Source organism: Carcharhinus amblyrhynchos, chromosome 15 (assembly GCF_965287045.1).
Source record: "Carcharhinus amblyrhynchos chromosome 15, sCarAmb.v2.hapA, whole genome shotgun sequence".
In the NCBI taxonomy this organism is placed as follows: domain Eukaryota; kingdom Metazoa; phylum Chordata; class Chondrichthyes; order Carcharhiniformes; family Carcharhinidae; genus Carcharhinus; species Carcharhinus amblyrhynchos.
The window spans coordinates 37,473,499-37,494,314 of record NC_137338.1 but is presented as its reverse complement, the minus strand read 5'-3'; the positions used below and the strand labels follow the sequence as shown (position 1 = coordinate 37,494,314).

The 20,816-nt window shown below is 39.8% G+C and overlaps 1 protein-coding gene across 1 annotated transcript in view; it reads right to left on the bottom strand.

Moving 5' to 3' along the window:
- efhc2 (EF-hand domain (C-terminal) containing 2) overlaps positions 1-20,541 on the bottom strand; it is a 53,488-nt gene extending 32,947 nt beyond the window's left edge. Inside the window, exons 1-7 of the mRNA XM_080203829.1 lie at positions 20,482-20,541; positions 16,623-16,811; positions 15,315-15,465; positions 11,082-11,305; positions 7,490-7,741; positions 6,319-6,426; positions 6,073-6,211 (exon numbers count right to left, since the gene is read on the bottom strand). Of these exons, the coding sequence (XP_080059955.1) occupies positions 6,073-6,211; positions 6,319-6,426; positions 7,490-7,741; positions 11,082-11,305; positions 15,315-15,465; positions 16,623-16,811; positions 20,482-20,523 (1,105 nt within the window). The 5' untranslated portion in view covers positions 20,524-20,541. The remainder of the gene's footprint in view (positions 1-6,072; positions 6,212-6,318; positions 6,427-7,489; positions 7,742-11,081; positions 11,306-15,314; positions 15,466-16,622; positions 16,812-20,481) is intronic.
- Between the last annotated feature and the right edge of the window lie 275 nt (positions 20,542-20,816).

Here is a 20,816-nt window from a genome sequence, read left to right as displayed (position 1 = left end):
CCATTGTCTCTAATAGTCCTCCCGTCCTATTAACTTTTTATTAGATACTTTATTTTTAAAAATAGAGCTTTTGGCTCTATTCTCAACTCTGCCTGGATTGGTCTTCCCACTGGTTTGTGTCCCATTCTTGGTTCTGAGAAGCTTTGTGAGAAACTTAAGACTCAGACTCTATTCCTGCTGCTGACTCTACCTGCCTCAGGCTCACCCATTCTCCTGACCCATTGCTAAGCCTGACCCACCCTGGCCCATTCCTTGCTCAAGATTGGTTCATGCTATGCTTGCCCCTGAACTACTGCCTCCCTCTGGCTCTATAAAAAAAGTTAAAACACCTTACTAAAAAAAAGAGGGGTGGCCTCTGATCTGTTTCAACCTTAAAGAAAAGGTTTTTATTCGAGATATTGTCAACCTCTGGCTCATTCATTGCATTGTTCGCAACTTGGGACTATTCCCACTCCCACAATACCTGCTGCTTGTCCACTCCCGTGTAACAAAAAAATGTCCAGCAATTGAAAAAACATAATCAGTGGAAACATAATAAGGGCAATTTTGTTTTATTGGCAACTGTCCATTCTTTGCTTGAAAAATGAGTAGCAAGCATTTAAAAATCCATGGGGGCGGGGGACGTACCTCAGCTGTTCTTTTGATGTCCAAGATCTGCCTGATGCAATTTACAAGTCGACATATAAATATATTGGAGCCTGCCTATCGGAAACCAGCCTCATCCCTACAGTTACTGTGCTACCTTCTCTCCCCACCACAAAACGCTTTGTTCTCATCGTCTACGTTCAGAAAAAAATGGAAAAGACGAAGAGAGAAACAGGAAAGGACTGGGAGAAATGTATACAGGATGTAGAAGAGCAATGAAAGAGCAGGAGAAGGGGACAAATTAGAAGAAAAGAAGCAGAAGTGAACATAGAGAAAAACATTAACACAGCAGAGAGAGATAAGAAGGAGACCATTAATTCTGAATTATCATGCATAGCACCACAGGAGGTCAACTAATGAGGCTGAGAGCAATTCTGCTTTTTAAAATTTAAACAAGTCTTTTTCTAATCTTGAGTAGCAGTTTTATTTTTTAAAAATAAATTACCTTAGCATGATGTAAATGACCTGTAAAGGAAATTCTTGCAATTCAGTGTTGATATTGAAGTAATTTACTGTAGTGTCAAGCTGTGCTACCTTTGACAAGCAAGCATAAATGCATGCATACAGACATTTCATCTCCTTTCCTTGGGGAGCCCACTGAACTCACCAAGCCCATCACATCTGTGACACATCTGCTAGAGAAATGACCATAATGATGATAAGGAAGATCATTACTGTTTTGCTACTGGGATTACAGTCATTGGCTTTTTTCTGAAATATGCTTTGATAACACTATTTTCCATTTCCTTTCTTCTAATCATCACTCCCCTGGAAATTGTAGATTTTCTACTCTCAGATTATTAATACCACTCTTGCCCCAGGTGCTAGGAAGTTCAGTGAGCAATCAAAATCATTTCCTCTTCTTCCTCCATTGAACTGTATTTGGGATTTACTTCAGATTCAGTTTCACACCTGTAGTGATTGCCCCTAGAAGGGTAACACAGCTGAGGAGCGTCATCTTGAGGAACTAATTGGAACTGAGAATGGGTAATCACCCCAGGGGGGAGAGTCCTATCATCTGGAAGACATGCAGGGACTGGGGCAGCTGATGTGATGGGCTGCTCCAGGGCAGCAGAGGTGGGCGGGGGAGGAGAGGGAGAAGTTGCTGCCGGCCTCTGTACAGCTTTTCTTTGTTAATAAATATCTTTTATGTTGCCACTACATCCCTACTCGATTTTATGCTCATCTGAGGTTACCAAAATGAAAAGTGTTCGATCTGAACCCATTCCATTCTCACCAGGTGACTTAAGTTAAATATGAGCTGAAGATGGGACAGTAATGGATATAATATGTATGCTGGACAATCAGTAGCATCATGAAATCATAGAAACCTACACAACAGAAGGACGCATTTGTGCTTGTGGAGGCTCTTCTACCTTGTTTTCAGTCTATAGTCCTTAAGTAACTGTCCAACTCCCTTGAAAAGTTATTTCTGGAATCGGCTTCCATGACCTTTTCAGATAGAGCATTCCAGATCCCAACAACTGAAAAAAAAACTATTCATCACTCCTCTAGATATTTTACCACTGATTTTAAATTCTTTGTTTATTGACACATTCGCTAGAGGGAATAGCTTTTCTTCATCTACTCCAGCAAAAACTCTCATCAGCTTGAAAATTTTGACTGACTCATTCCTTAATAGTCCTAACTTTTTCAGCCTCTCCTCATAATTCATCTCGTAACCTAAGGCCTTTACACCTTTCCTCAAGTGTGCACAGAATTGTGCAAAATATTCCAGCCTATTTATGAAGTTCTATCCTGAGGTCTTTGCTTTTGTATACTGTTGCCAGAATTCTACCTGCCACTGTGGGCAAGGGGAGAACAATGGTAAGCTCCATTGACCTCAAGTGGGATTTTCTGGTCTCAGGTGGAACAAGACCGTAAAATCCCGCTCTATGTCTCTATTTATGTTTTTTCACCATCTGATCAACTTGCCTATCATTGTGGATTTGTGTACATGGACACAGAGCTTTCTCTGCTTATCTACACTTTTCAAACTCATGCAATTAATAGCATGCTGTCTTTCCATATTAGTGCTCCAGATTGAATCACTTCACATTTCCCTGCATGGAACACCAGCTGATATGTTTCTTCCCAGTTCATCATCCTGTGTACTTCATTCTGAAATCATAGAATCGCTAAAATGCTGAAGAAGCCATTTGGCCCAATGAGCCTGCAGCAACATTCTGGCAGAGTATCTTCCTGCACCTTCTCCCCCGCCCTGTCCCTGTAACCCTGTACATGCCACTAACTAGTCCATTTTCCTCCAAATGTGCATATATCCTGTCTCACCAAGAGCTTCCCCGTGATTGGTGTCAGGCTCACTGGTTAGTTAGCCTGTCTATGCTAACACATCACCTCAACACCAACTTGCTTTTATCAGTAGTGACATAGTGTATAAGAGCAAGGGGATAATGTTGGAGTAGTATAGTGGTTAGGCCACAGCTGGAGTACTGCGTGCAGTGCTAGTCACCTCACTATAGGAAGGATGTGATAGCATTAAAGGGGGAACAGTGGAGGTTCAGACAAGATGTGGCCTGAGATGAACCTGTTGAGCCAAAGGGAGAGGTTAGCTGGATTTGGATTGCTTTCTTTAGAGCAGAGAAGGCTGAAGGGGGCATGATTGAGCTGTACAAGATTATGAGGGGTATGGACAAGGTGAGTAAGGAAAAGCTGTTTCCTTTGGTTGAGGAATCAATTATTAGGGGGCATAGTTTTAGAGTAAGAGATAGGAGATTCAAAAGGGATTTGAGAAAAAAAAATCACTTGAGAAGGTGGTGGGAATCTGGAATGCACTGCCTGGGAAAGCAGTGGTGACTGGAAACCTTACAACCTTTACAAAATATTTGGATGAGCATTTGAAATAGCATAACATTCAAGGATATGGGACAAGTGCAGGAAAATGGGATTAGTATACCTTCAGTGATAGTTATTGTTGGTGCAGACATAATGGGCCGAAAGGTCTTTTCTGCACTATATGAATCTATGACGCTATAACTCTGATTAACCATGGTTAATCCATCAAACCTATACATCTTGGGACACTAAAGAACAATTTAGCGTGGCCAATTGACCTAACCTGCACATCTTTGAAATATGGGAGGAAACTGGAGCACCCAGAGGAAACCCATGCAGCACAGGGAGAACCTGCAAGGTCCACACAGTCACCCAAGGCTGGAATTGAACCTCGGTCCCTAGCACTGTGAGGCAGCAGTGCTGACCACTGTGCTGTGCCACAGTGCACCCGAGCTATCCATAGCTATTCTCAACTTTGTTAGGCTTTGTTATCAACTGCAAACATTCTAATACTCCTTTAGTCTAATTCACAACAAAAACTAAAAAAGGTAATCATCCCAAAATGGATTCTTGGAAAACCAGTCTGAAAAATATATGGTGCCACAACACAATGTTCATGATATAGTTCATATTCTATTCTCTTGTGTAAAAGCAAATCCTTGGCTCCTTGTCAGCTTATGCTTCATCCTGAGCAGTAGCAATTTGCTATTGCCTTCTATTCACAAGGAGGTAAATCCCAACTCTAACTCAGCCAGAATGGGAATCGAATCCATGCAGTTGGCATTATTTTGAACCACATCAAATGATGGCCAGTATTTATTGCTCATACCTAATTGCCCTTGAGAAGATGCTGGCAAAGCTGCCTTGAACTGCTGCAGGTGCCAGTACACCCCACTGCTATTCATAATGCACACTGTAATCCTGCTTCAGGGAGGGGTAAGAGCTTGTGTGCTCAATTGGGATAAGATATTGCCAAGTAGGTTGGGTGTGGTCATGCTCTTATTGTTGCCGACCATGGGCTTGTCTGGCTGAATACTAGGCTGCAGATGTGAAGGTCATTGTTGCGTCTTTCCCTGCAACAGGTAATAAGAAAATCAACATGAAGGCAAATCTGGCAGATATGTCCTTCAGGACTTAGCCAGCTTATTCATAGTGATGCTACTGAGTCTCACACTTGGTGATGAACATTGTACCTTTGCTATTCTCAGTGCTTCTTCTAAGTGGTATTCATCATGAAGGAGTATTGATTCTTCAGCTGAGGAAGGGTGGTAGGTGGTCATTCTTAATTGAAACCTAGCCAGCTGGCGAAGTCAAAACCAAGACACAGAGCTTTTCTTTACCATGAAGGTTCAGTCTCATACCTCTCCTCTGACAGCCAGTTATCCTTTATTTATATTTGATCAAATTACTGAATTAAACAGTGCCCTTTACCCGTGACTCTTAATAATATCAAGAAAATATTTAAAAGTAATCAGCTGGAGATTTCCTTGCTCATTTTTGACTTGCCAACATGAGACTTCATAAGGTCTAGAATCAATGTTGAAAACCACCAGGGCCAATCCCTCACCAGGATTATAACAAAACAAGGATAATTCTCCAATTAATTGTCTTCAATTTGATCTTAATCGCAATTAAAGCCTAAAGTCGAAGAACCAAATCAGATAGACTTGCCCACAGGTAGACAAAGTCAGAGACAGAAAATGACAACTCCACCCAGCGGTGCCAATTGCAGACAGGACATTGCTTTATCCCATTTCCCTGACAATTTGAACCTCCAATGATTAAGAATAGTCAAAATGCCTCAATGGCCATTCACATATTTTTAAGAGAACAACCATTGTTAAAAATCTAAAAGCATCAATTAAGTCTATCTATACACAATGTAAAATCAAAAGTAAAGTGACTTCAGAAGATATAGACCTGAACGTAAGAAAACTAGTGGAAAAAATAAAATAGCTTTAAGATGATATTTTAAGAAAAGCTATTTCCATGCTATGATTTTCTGTGCATTTTATTTTGAATTAAATGCCTAGTAAGAAAAGCAATTTCACATGGCATGGACCTGATGGGGCAAATGGCCTCTTCTCATGCTACAATTTTCAGATCTTTATATTATTATAAACTAATGCCCTCCTAAGGAAAGCTATTTTTTATGACACAGACTTGACGGACTGAATGGACTCCTTCTTTGCTATGATGACTTTCAGATGCTGTAATATCTAGAAATATTGGCTGGAGTTTTCCAGCTGTACACACCGGTGGCACCTTCCAGTCCTGCCAATAGCGGATCTTCACTGTGTGTTTCCTTGCGGTGAGGGGTGCATTCAATGGAAAACCCTGTTGACAATGGCAAAACCAGAAGATTCCGCTGCTGGGCAATGGCGGGCCACGTCTACTGCCGCAAAACACATGGCAAGTTGCATGGAAAACCCCACCCATTATTTTTCAGTTGTAATATATCTCTAGATTATAAGTCTGTTACAGGCACTGTCATTAAATAAGTCAATTACGTAACAATCACAGCTGAATGAGGAAGTACAAGTAAAGTTAACATAAGTCGCCTGCCAGTGTCTTCACAGTGGAAGTGGTGCAAGATAATAGAAAGAAAAACAAAGAAATATATTGACTCACCAACGCCATATTTATTCCGGTAATATTCTTTTGTGAATTCATCACAATCACAGAGGACCACCTTTCGTCCCCAGGCATTTATCACTGTCCCAATCATCAGGTCAGAGTCCTTGTAGAAGTCCTGGTACACATTTCCAGTCTAAAATATTACAATTATAGTTGTGTAATTGTGTATCAATAATTTAGTGAGCCTTTTTAATTACATTTTAATGAGTAAGTCTTAGAGTGTTATCTTTAGTTGTCTACCTTAAGGCTATCCAGGATATAGCGGCTTTCACGCCCCGATGGTGCGCTAGTGTTCAATATTGTACGATCTGTAATTTCACCAGGATGATATAATCGATCTGGAACGTGCTACCAACAAAAATGGAATACTCAGAAAAATATTAGGGAGAATCCTGCCTTCCTTCTAGTAACAGGCACAGCTCTGACAAAGCTCAGCCATACTAGATTGTGCGAATAGTAATGAGCCAGGTGTAAGGGCGCATCTTTGATTATAACTGGATTGAATTTGACATTATACTGAAGAGGGAGGAGGAGTCATAAAGTTTCAGGAAGACCATGAAATGGAGATGATGGCGCGCAAAAATCACTCAGGAAGGGCATGTTGCTGTTGAAACATACACTTTTATATGCATGTTGTAATCTGGAGCTTTGGATAGCAATGGTAGAGGCTTCAATTTTCTTTCCATCATACTGTTGACCAGGAATCCTTCCAACTCTTACTTCTAAATGCCCAACTGAAGCATTTGCAACCATTTTCAGCCCAAAATGCAGCAACAGTCCAGTAAACCAGTAATAGAAAGATTTCCCTGACCCCATCTACCATGAGGGAAGGAAGAAATTTGCATTAGAAGCAAATCCATCATGCAACTGGACGGATTTGGAAGGATTTGCAAGTTGATAATCAACCCGCTTGACCACATTCTTAATATACCTTGCTTGAACATTAAATCCCGAGATGGGAATTGAACCCGGAGTTTCTGGCTCAAAGGTAGGATGGCTACCCACTGTGCCACAAGATCTCTCTCTAATATAATGAGTATACTCTAACCACATGGATATGGGGTGAGGTGGCTGTAGAGAATACATTCCTTAGAGAGGAATAATTAATGACAGATCTACTGACGAATCCCTCACACATAAAGTTGGCAGCAACATCACTTTCTCTGTTTCCTAGGCATATTGGATTTATGTTCATCCTTGTCATGCAGCTCAATATTGTTTGCTTTTGAACATCTTGAGAATATAGTGTTAATGTTTTTAGTAATCTCTAATCGACCTCAGGATCTCTCTCCTCTTCCACCCACTCCTTGTAGAAATATATTTCAGGTTAATGTAGTCTAGTATAAAGTTCAAGAAAATAAATAACTTTCAATATGGTACAAATTGAATAACAACTGTTTTGTATTCATACCTTTGGTAGTTTGCCTCGGTGGACTAAAACACCAACAGCATCTCTACCTGAATTTGGATGAAGGACCTCCCTGATTTCAATGGTGTCATCTGCCAGAAAATAGTGCAGAATGAGTTCCCTGAAGTCACCAAACAGATTATCGGAGTCATCCCAGTAACAGTAAAATCGCAGCACATGTCTATCATGGTCCAGGAACTGCTTCAGTTTGTCAATCTTCTCATACGGACGAAGAGGCTGCATACTTTTTTCCATCTTCAAGAAATGCAAAAGGTGCACAAGGAATAATAACCATCAAGGAAGTCTACCTGGAGTACTATAATGACATTTCTTTCAAATAAACCTTTCACTTTTCAAGATATGTCAATTCCAAATCATTATTACATATGTATACTTTGTAATGATGCGCTGACAGCGCTGACAATAAAATATATCATTGTTATGTTGTTAGTTGTTCAGCAAATAAAACATCAGGCCGTATTGCTCTTCATTTACTGAATAGTTCTCTTTTAAATTGGAAATATATTTTCCTCCCCTAAAAGTATTGGCCCTTCACTAGGATATAGTTGCAAGATGCTGGACATCCTTTGGTATCTTGATATAATAACACTGTTCGTGCATGAGCCTTAACAGTATGTGCCACCAAACTATTTAACAGCTGGATTCACCACAGGGATCACAAACAGAAACATATATCTTGGCCTATTTTCCCCTTTTCAACCCTGATGCTGAAGCCAGATATTGCACCATGAAGGCATCTAGCTGAGTCCAGCTGTGAAATGGATCCAGGCCAGATGGTGAGGTACAAAACAAGACACAGATCTTTTCTTTTAATAGGTTTACTCACAGGGTGCAGCATTATAGATCTCTACATCCAACCTACCCAATGTCCCAGGGGACCTTTTTTATGTGTGCTCAGAATCCTTAATCAAACAATGTCAATCACCTTTGTATCTTTAACAACATAATCAATCAACCATTAACACATTTGTCACAAAGAATATGGATGAAAAATCCATGCTAATGTAGTCAGTAGTCAGTGTGGGTAAGCTGATGAAGTTACATAACTACATAAATTCTAAACAGCATGCTGAAGGAAGCAGTATGCTATTGACAGACCTAAGCAATGCTACAACCAACAGATCGGATCAAAGTACTGCAGTCCTACCACATTCACTCAATTATCTACCAACATTTACAACTAATTGGAGAAGAAGGAAACATCCCCATCCTAAATGCCCAACTGAAGCATTTGCAACCATTTTCAGCCCAAAATGCAGCAACAGTCCAGTAAACCAGTAATAGAAAGATTTCCCTGACCCCATCTACCATGAGGGAAGGAAGAAATTTGCATTAGAAGCAAATCCATCATTTTTTCCTATTCATTTACATTTTGTATAAATGAATATTTTAAACTCTGAAGTACTAATATAAAAATGGATTATTAACAACTATTCTATACTTTGGCAATGCAATCAAAGGCAAATAAGTATTGGAAGTTTGCCAATGTGAGATTTTAATCCAGTTTCTTGCCTTCAGTTTAAATTCAGCAGTATAAGTTGAATTATTGATCAGATACATATTCAGATTTGTTGTCTGAATAAATTATTAAAGTGCTAGAAGCTAATTTTTCAAAAGAAATAGCCAAACTTATTTTAATATAATCTGCAAGCATACTTGTAAACACAGTTTAATCTGTTCTAATAATTAAAAATAATTTGCAACAGATTATTCAAAAATATCATTAACAATAAAAATCTGTTGCTGATTAGTGTTTTTATTGCACAGGTTTATAAAATTACTTGAAGGCAGTCACTAATGAGAACTGCCCTGATATTTTTAAAGTGTCCATACTCTAGAAAAAATTGCAAATATTTTTAAAGATGTATTTAATTGTATCAAGATTGTAAATATATTTCAGTTTTGGACTTATCAAAACAAAGCAATTTTTATTAATGTTTTTACGCTATATAAGGGGAACTAGAAAAATTATAAAACAAATATATATCAAACTATTGAAAAGGCAATAACAATACATTGTCTTGAAGCACCAGTTAGTTTACATGGGCGCAACAAATTTCATTGCACTCTGACATAATTGGTGCTGGACATTATTATTTGAACAATTTAATCTTTTGGTGATCAGAAAGAAGCAAAGGTTGATCTGCCGAGGCCATTTTATAGAGAATGGAAAAAGTATGTCATGTACTTTCTCGATGATATTTAGTGTTTCAAATTTTATATATTGACATTGAATATTGAGTGTTGGAGGAAAAACAAGCTCTGTAAATGAATATAATTTAATAGTTTTTTTTGTAAAAGGCAGAGAGGTTCTCGTGCCAACCGTGCTGTCCACCAGAAGGTAGTATTTGCACTTGATATCCATGTACCATTAGTATGTTTATCAAGCCAGGAAGACCAGTGCACCATTTACCCTGGTACGAAATCATGAACTCACCCAAGGCTCAGATTTGTCACAAAATTGGGGACTTTGGAGGAAAATGTTTTAAGATACAGCATTGCTTCTGATTTGAATAAAAAGTCAGAAAAACAGCAAATAAACACACTTCTTTATTCAGGAGGGCCATATGTAAATATTGCATGACAGGATATTAATGGATCATCCACCAAATTTGATAAGGTTCTAAAATCATTTGGCATTTATTTCAACTGTATAATAACAAATAATGTAAGGAGGTAAATTCAATAAGTGAGTCCAACTGCCTGGAGAATCTGTGTATTCCTTCATAAATGATCTCTACAGGATGGCAGTGAGTGTGCACATGGTGGCTTAAAATCTGAACTCATTAGAGACAGAATAGTGGCGAGTGTTCCAGATCATTTACTCTTTGACATCCTACCAGTAAAAGATTATCTAATTCTAGGCAAGGTGGACATTTAGAATAGTTAAACTATCTGAGATATGTGAGCAACACAGGACAATCCTAAAGGCTGAGAGTACCACACAGGTCATATATTACAGCCATTATACACAGCCTTGTGCTATCCTGCATGTCTTACTTGTTTAATTTCTGTAAATAACCCTGGTTAGTTCATTCACAATCTCAGCCCAGCTTAAGCGTGATATGTTGGTATTATCTTGTGCCAGAGTTGTTTGGGGTGAAATGAAGCATAGTGACGACCAGCAATATTGGGTTCAATGAGTCCAAAAGAGTGCGAGGTCTCTGAACCAGGCAGTTGCAGATTCTGGCACATAGAAGATGTGAAATCCACTTAGAGGGAAAAGGAGCAAGAAGTGTTTAAGTTCCATCACTTTGATGGCATCAAGCTGTGAGAAATACCCATCTGTCATAGTTAGAAAAATTGTTTTTAAGTAATGAAAAGTGAAAAAAATTATAAATGTTGAAAATGTAAAACAAAAATCAATTTATAATACATTGCTTTTATGATGAAATTTATGATATCTCTATCACAACAAAACATATATCGTAAGTCATGAAATATTTTGTAATTATAGGATCCAATGGCAATTTCCATTCTGATTTACATTGTTCAGATTAAAACATTATTTCATTGACATATCTGCAGGTTAAATTTCTAAATATACTTCCTCATACAAAAAAATTGTTCTTACTTCTTCACGCTTTGAAGTGTAAGGATCTTCAGGAACGCAGCCAGGTGGATTCAGTTTGACACCCATTTTCCGCAAAAAGTTTTTTGTGAACTGGTCACAGTCTACAATCATAAATGTCTTTGAATAGAAAACAATTTCTTGACAAATATTGAAGTGATCCACTGTATAAAACTGATCATCATTTGGAGATGGAAGTGGAATACGATGACGATGAATTATAGTTCCTGAAACAGCAGAAAACTTAGATTAAAATGTTTTCGTGTTCCATCATGCTCTTTTCTAGCTGTTTCTTTTAAAGTTTATTTATTAGTCACAAGTAGGCTTACATTAATACAACAATTAAGTTACTATAAAAGTCTCCTAGTCGCCACACTCCGGCACCTGTTCAGGTATACTGAGGGAGAATTTAGCCAACGCGCCTAACCAGCATGTCTTTTGGAACGTGGGAGGAAACCCATGCAGACACGGAGAGAATGTGTAGATGCCACACAGACAGTGACTCAAGCCGGGAATCGAACCAGGGTTCCTGGTGCTGTGAGGCAGTAGTGCTAACGACTGTGCCATCGTGCCACATATTTTGGCTCCTATCCTGCTTAGTCTACATTATTTTGGCTCTCGTTTCTTAGCTCAATTTTAGACACAATCTAATTCCCCCTAACTTAGACAGTCTAGCTATCAGTACTGTGTGTGGAATAATAAAAAAAATTAGGATTATTTTAACTTGGTCCACATGGTAAGAACAGGATAAGCAAGCAACTAAATCACTGCAGAATATTTACTGCTGCATTCCTGCTGATGTTATCTGGACCACACAGTTGTTTTTCAGGTGAGGGTCATGAAAACATACAAACTGGGATGCTATCATATAATTATCACTCCTGTGCCATTTTAATACAAAATTACACAAGTCCTGCCTAGTTCCCTGCTTGGCTGTAATAACTAGCGAGATCTACTGGCACAATGTGACTTTTCATTTTGCACACCAGCATTCACACGGCCTATCAGATTGGGGTTGGCAATCTTGAGCTGTAATTTTAGGCCTGGTGGGTCAAAAACCCAATGAGAATGGGCTTTAATGTTGGCCAAATATCATTCATGCAATATTCTTCAAGCCAGCAGGTGGAGAAATTTTTGATTATCAAGGGTGTGAGGTAGACAGGAGTGTGGCGTTGAAGTTACAATCAGATCAGCCATGAACTTACTGTATGGCAGAGCAGGCTTGAGGGGCTGAGTGGTGTACTCCTGCTCCAAACTTATATACTCTGCTGTTTATGTTCATATTTACCCAATAAGCTAGGGCTAGGATTAAACATAAGTCATGAGGTGAAGGGACAGTGGCAACACCAAGTTCCCCCAAAATTTACTTCCCTTCCCATCATCCTCCTCACCAACCCATCCACAACAGAATATCTGGTCATCATCAATTTTCTGCTTCTGGGAGTTGCTGTGCAGAAATTGTGTTACAACAGTAAATACAATTTGAAAGCACCGTTCTTTGGAACTTCCTGGTATCATGACGGCCTCTTCATAAATGTAAATTGGGTCTTATTTCAGGACTTCCTTTGCTCTGTGCTGAAAATAGCTATTTTGGAGAACATTTGCCTGCAGTTATTTCATATATAGATGGCCAGGATTTTGCAGCATTACCTTTAAAAATATCCTGAATAACCATTTATCCTGAGACTCTGCCCTATGTTCTACAATCCTCAGCCAGTGGAATAACCTCTCAGTGTCCACAATGTCAGGTCCCTTCAGATGCAAATGATGCAACTCAGTGTCGGGGGGATGGTGAAGGTAAGAAGAGAGAGAGCTGGCATTGACAAACAGTGTACTTCCTGACTAGCATGAGAGAAAGTGCAATGTACTGGCTGGTGTTGTCTAGTTAAACACTTGTCGTTGCATGGGTATTTTTCACATTCTTAGAATATTAACTTTCTGTGTCACACCTACAATAATGAATGGAAAGACATGATTTGATGCTTGGCCATTCTCAGAACTACTATGTCTTAGCAGCATTGGGGAAGGGGTGGAGGGTAAAAATGGCCTTTAAGTTAGTTACTAGATGGGTGCATTTAAGGAATCTTAGTGAACCTTATAATCATGACAGAATCTGGGACATCAATGTGCAGAATGTTCTGTTGCTTCCTCCTTCTTTTCTTCCCCAGAACCATTTGAGGAGGTTTGCTTTTCTGTGCTTTGTTTCTCCTGCAAGTTCACACCTTGTTGCTGTGCAATATTGTGCCAAGTGCAGTACATCATCAAGTCTCTGGGCACCATGCCTGGTATGTACTTAAGGGCACTCCTCCAAATCTATCTAGACAGGTGAAGCATATATATGTTCAGCATGCCAACGGCTTGTCTTGAGACTTTCATTCTATTGTTCCAGGCCTCATCCACCTTGTTTTATATGGGTATCCCTTGTCCCTCAACAGCCAACTGGTAAGTCTGCTTCCTAGTGCAAAGCTCTTGGGGAAGGTGGATTGCCATGGGATGAAAGCATCATAGCTTCCCAGAAACCTGCATAAAGATCTTTTCGGTGCTTTCAATCCTTGTGGCTGATGAAACATTCATGGGTATCTATAGGTGTCTTAATTGTCACATTACCATACCTTGTAGTTATAGGAAGCCAGCCTGAGCTCCAGGCCCAAGTGCCTGCTGATTCTGACTGAAACATCATAAACAAAGTTAGCATAATTGCTGGCCCTGGCAAAGAAACGATTGGTCATTTGACATTTGTGTGCCTCCATCTGTGAAATGTCTCCTGTAAAGCCCTGGAAGGATCCAGATTCAAAAATATTGAGGGTAGTAATGACTTTGACATCTGCTGCAAAGGTCCAGGTGACAGCAAGTCTTGCTCTAGTAGGCTGAACATATCTGCCATGACCAAATGCAACATCCTGAACCTTGTTGAACACTGGAGTTCTGACATATTGAAAAAGCTTATTCTCTATATGTAGTCCCTGTATGTTATGCATCGCTTCCTACAAGCTGCACTACTATGCAGATCCCCACTCATGCGGAGCTTCAGCTCTGTGAGTATTAGGCTGTTGCTGACACCACTGCTCTGGCTGCTGTTGGTTCTGATGCTGGACACTTTGGTCCTCTTAAATCCAATGTAGTACAAAGTAAGTGGCACCCTGTAGCAGATCAGGTGCAAGGTGTAAACCAATACTTTTAATTTCCAAAGTATGTGTAAAGTAGCCTCTCAACTTAAGTAATGTGAACAAACTATTTTACAGAAGCAGGTAAGAAATCAACTGTGATCAGTAAGCAATGCACTTCCTAACCACTGGAGTAACTGCATATTGGCAGCTGCACAAAAATGTTCATAGGGCACACATACTTAAAAGAATTGGTCGCACTTTCAAAAAACAGATGTCCATCAGGGTTTCAGCTCCCTCCCAGCTGTTGTGTTTATGCCTTGCTTTCATTGGAGAGTTTCAGGAAGCCTGGCTCCAAATTTAATGTGCAAATCAAACAAAATCAATTGAGCGATAAATTGAGCGATTAACATATCTCAATTGACAATCTATCATTTCTGAGATAGTTATTAGCATGCAGTCTAATGCAGAGGTCGTTGGGTTACAACTAGCTTCCTGACACATTTAGATTTTTGTTCAATCATCAGCAGCCAAGCCCATACACTCACCTATGTTAAAACTGCCCCCACCACCATCCCACACTTCATTTCCTTCCTCCCCCCATCCCTGTCACAGATTTACTACCAACATTTACTACTTACTTACGACCAACATTTTAAATTATTTGTGAGAAAACTTGGCAAATCTGATTGGAGCTTTGATTTCTTTACTTTTGCTGTTTCAATAAAGTCTTAGAAAGCTCTGGAATAAAGGGTAGAGAGTAGATGAAAGCGCAAGACAATAGCAATCGGTTCAATAAGATTCTTAGCTGCAAGATATTGCACATTAACCATTCATAGATTGATCGCTGGAAGCATCACATTTGAGTCCAAGGAATAGGACTGTGGCACAACTGTACTGAAAATTTATGGCAATGGAATGCATTACCTACATAAGGTTGATTTTCTGTTTGCACTCTCAACTCCATTGCTCCATATTAGGAGAATGCAAACATACAATCAGTCTGATAATCTCGTCATTGTACATAAGAATCTGTCAGAATAATTAGACTATTCTAATAATTAGAATAGTAAGTAATATAGTAAAAGGAATAACTTAAGCCCCAATTCTTTCTTAAAGAGTGCTATTGTACCTTGAGTAATACCACTGTTTTTTACTTCTGGTTCAACAACTTGTATGGTGTCATCTTCCAGATAAAAGTAAATCTTGCATTTTCTTATTCGATACTGCTCTTCTCTTCTCTCATGAACACTTTCTTGAAAATAGGCTTTAAAACAAAGCACCTATTGGACAATGTATATAGTCAGTGGAGTTTTCTGAATCTAAAGCCTCCACCACATCGTGCTTTCCTTCACACTGAGGCAGCGAAGTGTCAACAATCAGTCGTAAGTAATGAATTATTTTTGTTCTTTTTGCAGCCTTTTTGAGAATCATTCATCAAATAGGTTGTGATGAGGTGTAAAACATCTTCCACACTGATCCAATGACATGCTCTTAGTCTCATCCTCAGCTAAGTATTTCATACTTTGTCATCACAACCTTTCTATTTCCTGCGCCAGACCTTATTCATTTCAGTATCAAAATATGGGCAGCTTTGTGGTGTGCCAATAATGAGAAAATGGCTGTAACTGTTCAAACCAATTTGCTTGGGATCTGTTAACTAAACAACAGTATACTCTGAACATGTATTTACTTCGTCACCAATTTTCTCCCTTTGACTTAACAATAACAATTTACATTTATAAAGCACTTTTACTGCAAAGATAAATCTCAAGGTACTTCAGAGGCAAGTAAAAGAAGGAGAGATCAGAAAGGATAACCATGTCCCATGGGGTTGGGCAATGGAGGGAGCATGAGACTGCATTGAAGGCTGCGGGGAAGTCAAGGAATATAAGGAAGAAAATGGACTTCATTATTGTTTCACTCTATGAGTAGGGCAAGCATAATTGGAGGTAATCAAAAATGATTCATGTCGGGGTAGTGGTTCTATTGCTGTTGAGAACACTGCAGTATCTCATTCAACGGTCATTGTTCATTAGAAGCTGGGGCAGAAAATGTTAGATTGTGGATATTGTGGCAGGGTGGATATAGAGCAAGAAATCTCAGGGAAAGTAATTCATGGAATGTACACAATGATTTGAAGAAGCTATTGAAAGCGGGGAGAGAAATAACAAGTTGCTAAGGTTTAGGGACTGAAGTTTAATGGCACAGTGGAGTAATAACTGAAGGCATTACCACTACTGTTACAACAGAGTGAAGTGAGAACTAAAGCCATCTAGTTCAAAAAGTGGATGAATGCTGTAAAAGAGGTGGAGAAAATTACAAAGTCTAGAGAGAAATCACAAAATGAGCTGTATAATGGAACATCAACATGTGCACACTTTCAGCAAGAAGCACTTTATTTTAGATAGTTCACTTGGAACAAGCATATGAAACATACCTGCTTGTCAAAAACAACCCATGCTGGTGCATCACTGCCCTGTCCTTTTGGAAATACACTGAACTTAGGTTTCAGCTTCTGACCAATCAATAGTTCACCACCAATGCCTGGTTTTTCCTCTCCCACCATGGTAGGGACATTATTTGGAAAGTCAAAGTGGTGAGATTTATGAAATCTCTCCTTTCCTAACTATAATAAGGAAACAAACAACTGTTAGCATTGGAAAAATCAACACAGGCTTCAATCTCTGTTACTTAGAATTTTAAAATAAACACTACTGGATGAGATTTTAACCAAGTCAAAACCCATTGACTTACAAAGAATTAAAATTAGGTCTGGCAGATAATAGAATTTGAATATCTGGAATTAAGAATCAACTGGTGGCCATGAAACCATTGTTGATTGTCGGAAAAACCAATCTGGTTCACTAACGTTCTTTAGGAAAGGAAATCTGACGTCTTTACCTGGTTGGCTTACACGTGATTCCAGAGTCACAGCAATGTGGTTGACTCTCAACTGCCTTCAGGCAATTATGAATGGGCAATAAATGCTGGCCAGCCAGTTACACCCATATCCCATGAATGAATTTAAAAAAAATTGTTACAAATGTTATTTCCATTCCTGATACTTCTTTGTTCTTATCTCATGAATAAAATATTCTGAGAACTTATTATCCTGGACAGCTGTTTCCCGTCCACCCAAGTACTGGAAAGGTACAGAATACCAGATTGGGAGTATTATGGATATATTACTGATTTACTAATGCAAAGGTTTGGATTAATAATTTGGAGATTGCAGTTTGAAAAAAGCTAATACTAATGAAAGTGACTGTGAATGTTTTTATTGCCATAAAAACTCAGCTGGTTCTTTAAGGTCCTTGAAGCAAAGAAACGAGTGGCACAGTGGTTAGCACTGCTGCCTCACAGCGCCAGGGATCCAAATTCAATTCCTGACGTGGGTCACAGACTGTGCAGAGTCCACATGTTCTCCCTGTGTCCACATGGGTTTCTTCCAGGTGCTCCAGTTTCCTCCCACAGTCCCAAGTTGCGCAGGTTAGGTGGATTGGCCATGTTAAATTACCCCTTAGTGTCAGGAGGACTACGTGGAGTTATGGGAATAGGGCCTGGGTGGGATTGTGGTTGGTGTAAACTTGATGGGCCAAATGGCCTCCTTCTGCATTGTAGGATTCAATGAAACACACTCAGCATCTTGGCTCAATATGCCTGTATATCACTCCAGTCCCACAACAGTTTATACTTAGTTGGCTTCTGAAGTGTCCCAGTAAATCACCCCATTCTATCAAACTGCCTGCCATCTGTAGTGTTCAAAAACAGCCACTTTCTGAGGGCAATTAGGGATAGGCAATAAATGTCCACCCTGACTCCCAGATTGTGAGAAGGAATTTTAAAAAGTATGCATCTCGCCTATTCAGCATTCGGATTACCAAGATTTTATTTCCTGCAGAATACATCCCATCACTTTTCTCCACATTAAAAATCATGACAGCTACTAAATTAACCTGCCTATACCCTTCTGAGGTCACTTGTCCAGGAAAACAGCACTTAACAGAGACTATGGGTGGAATCTTACCAGAGTTTGGCAGTGTTAGTTCTGGCGAGAAAACCTATGCGCAGCTTTCCAACTCAACTGGCCTGTTTTCTCCTGAAATATTCACACAGGCAGCTCAAAAAAAGTGGACAGGGTTTCCGCTGTAACTCTGGCAGGGCGGGGACTCTTTGAGCTGGCAAAGCAGCTGCACAGATATTGGGACTTCCTCTTTAAAGGTGCCCCGAATCAAACAAACGAACACATTAAAAGTGAAGAAAAATCTCCACCTCACTTATTGACATTTGTTAACAAAATAACTTCACAAAAGGACAAAAAAAATTCCTCCCCCCCACCACACATAAATGCACCCCCACCCCCGCCATGACGCTCCCACTAGTGCCCATCCCAACCGACACTGCCCCTTGGTGAAAGGTGGCACTGTCAGGTTGTCAATCCAGGATATCTGCTCTGTTCAGTCAAATCAATGCATTGGAATGGTTGGTAGCAGCATCTCGCTGGCTGCCATCAACTGCCTCCAACAAAACCGACACTACGTTCAGGAAATTCACAAAAGTCGCTTGTCTCTCCAACTGCCTCTCAAGGTGTAACCTTCCCTTTTTCTCCCAGTTCTGCAAATATGCTCCCATCTCTTTCATCATTCCTTACTCAGATCCATCCCAATAATTCAATGCCTTCCGCCCATTCACATTGCAGAAATCTTTTTAGTATAAAGAACATACTGCCCTCATAGACTGTAGCTCCCTATTTCTCCTTCATCCTGCTCAACCAATGTCTATTACAACACTGCATCCTCTTCCAAATCTCCTCTTCCATTCACTACTCTGATTCTGCTTTTATATCATTTAAGGCAGACAATGTAGTGCCCCCTACAGCTCCCTAATAACTGAGATCAGCTAAATCAGCACAGGCCATGAACTGAACCTATGAACATCTTGGTCTGTGTGACTTAGATACTTTATTCCTTAACTGCTGCCTAGACTAGGTGAGATTAAATATCCTGCTCTATGATGGTTCAACAGGAACTGCACTGTAAAAATAAAGGAAAAGTCTGACTCTACTCATTTCCAGGAATAGAATAAGACCATTCCAAAATTAGACAGGTATCCAGGCAGGTAACAGTACATTTTGAGCACGTGTCTTTCTTGTCACACTTACGATAATGTTGGAAATCACCCCCTTTTATAAGACGGATATTTCTGTGTATCAGCAATAGCCGCAATCTAGAAACATCATTAAAGCGGCACATGTTACTGCTTTAACTTTGCTATCTTGATAGCAAACAGGGCAGATCGTATAGTGGGAACTCCAGTGAATGATACACTTTTCAACAGCAGATTTCCAGGTGGCAAATGGGACATCTGCCCACCCTCAGTCCCTACAAGAAACTCCAACATATCTCTCCTTGAAGATAGAAGCCTGGCATGAACAACATCTTAGAAAGAAACAAGCACAGAGGACTATTGGCCCTGAGGAAATTCAACTTTTTTTTACATTGGTACATTTCAATGTTTTCTGTGGAGTGGTTCCCACACTTCCTGTGAACAGTCTGTCGATAGCAGCTTCAACATAACCACAGTGTTGTGTCAACATAGAAACTAGAAGCAGGAGTAGGCCATTTGGTCCTTCGAGCCTGATCCAACATTTATTTTGATCACAGCTGAACATCGAATTCAATATCCTGATCCTCTTTTCCCCATATCCCTTGATCCCTTCAGCCCCAAGAGCTATATCTAATTTCTTCTTGAAATCAGACAATGTTTTGACCTAAACTACTTTATGTGGTAATGAATTCCACACATTCACCACCCTCTGGGTAAAGAAATTTCTCCTCACCTTAGTTCTGGACTCCCCCACCATTTGGAACCTTCTTTCTGAATCTACCCTTTTCACCCTGTTAGAATTTTAGAAGTTCCTATGAGATCCTCCTCAGTCTTCTAACCTCCAGTGAATACAATCCTAACCGACTTAAGTCTCTCACCATGTGACAGTCCTGCCATCTCAGGAATCAGTCTGATAAACCTTTGCTGTACTCCTATAGCAATGATCCAAACACTTGCAGAAAACAGACCTATATTAGTGCATTGACAACAAAAGTAAAACTGGAAAGTGTCAACAGCACAGAAACATAAAGAAAACGAATTAGCAGGCAGACAGTCATGTAAAGGCCTGGGATTTCCTCCCGAGTTAAGGTTGGGAAAATGCAGTTTGAAAAGCCATTTCGATGGAGAAATTAATTTCTTAAACGTGGTAACCTTATTAGTTGGAGAAAAACTGTGTGTTTGTTACTCACATTCCTGTTGAATGTGTTCCCTGGTAAGAGAGGTAAAGTCATATTGCCTCCGGCAGCCTCAGGGGGAGCTTTGTTTGATTCCCTGGTTGCTACGGTAACGGTGATGTCGCCGCGCTGGCTGTGCGCTTTGCTGCAGGTTGAACATTCCGCCATTAAAAGAAGGGCTTTAAACAATTTTTTTTAAACGTGCGAACTCTTACGCTGTGATCTCTCTTTCCCGGCTTCAATTTATTTCTTGTACCCAAAATCGCAACCTCTACTCGCAAACTGTTATTGTTTTCTTTACTCGAAAGTGTGTTTCGCTCGAAGACGGAGGGAATCGGGCGCCAGCTTGA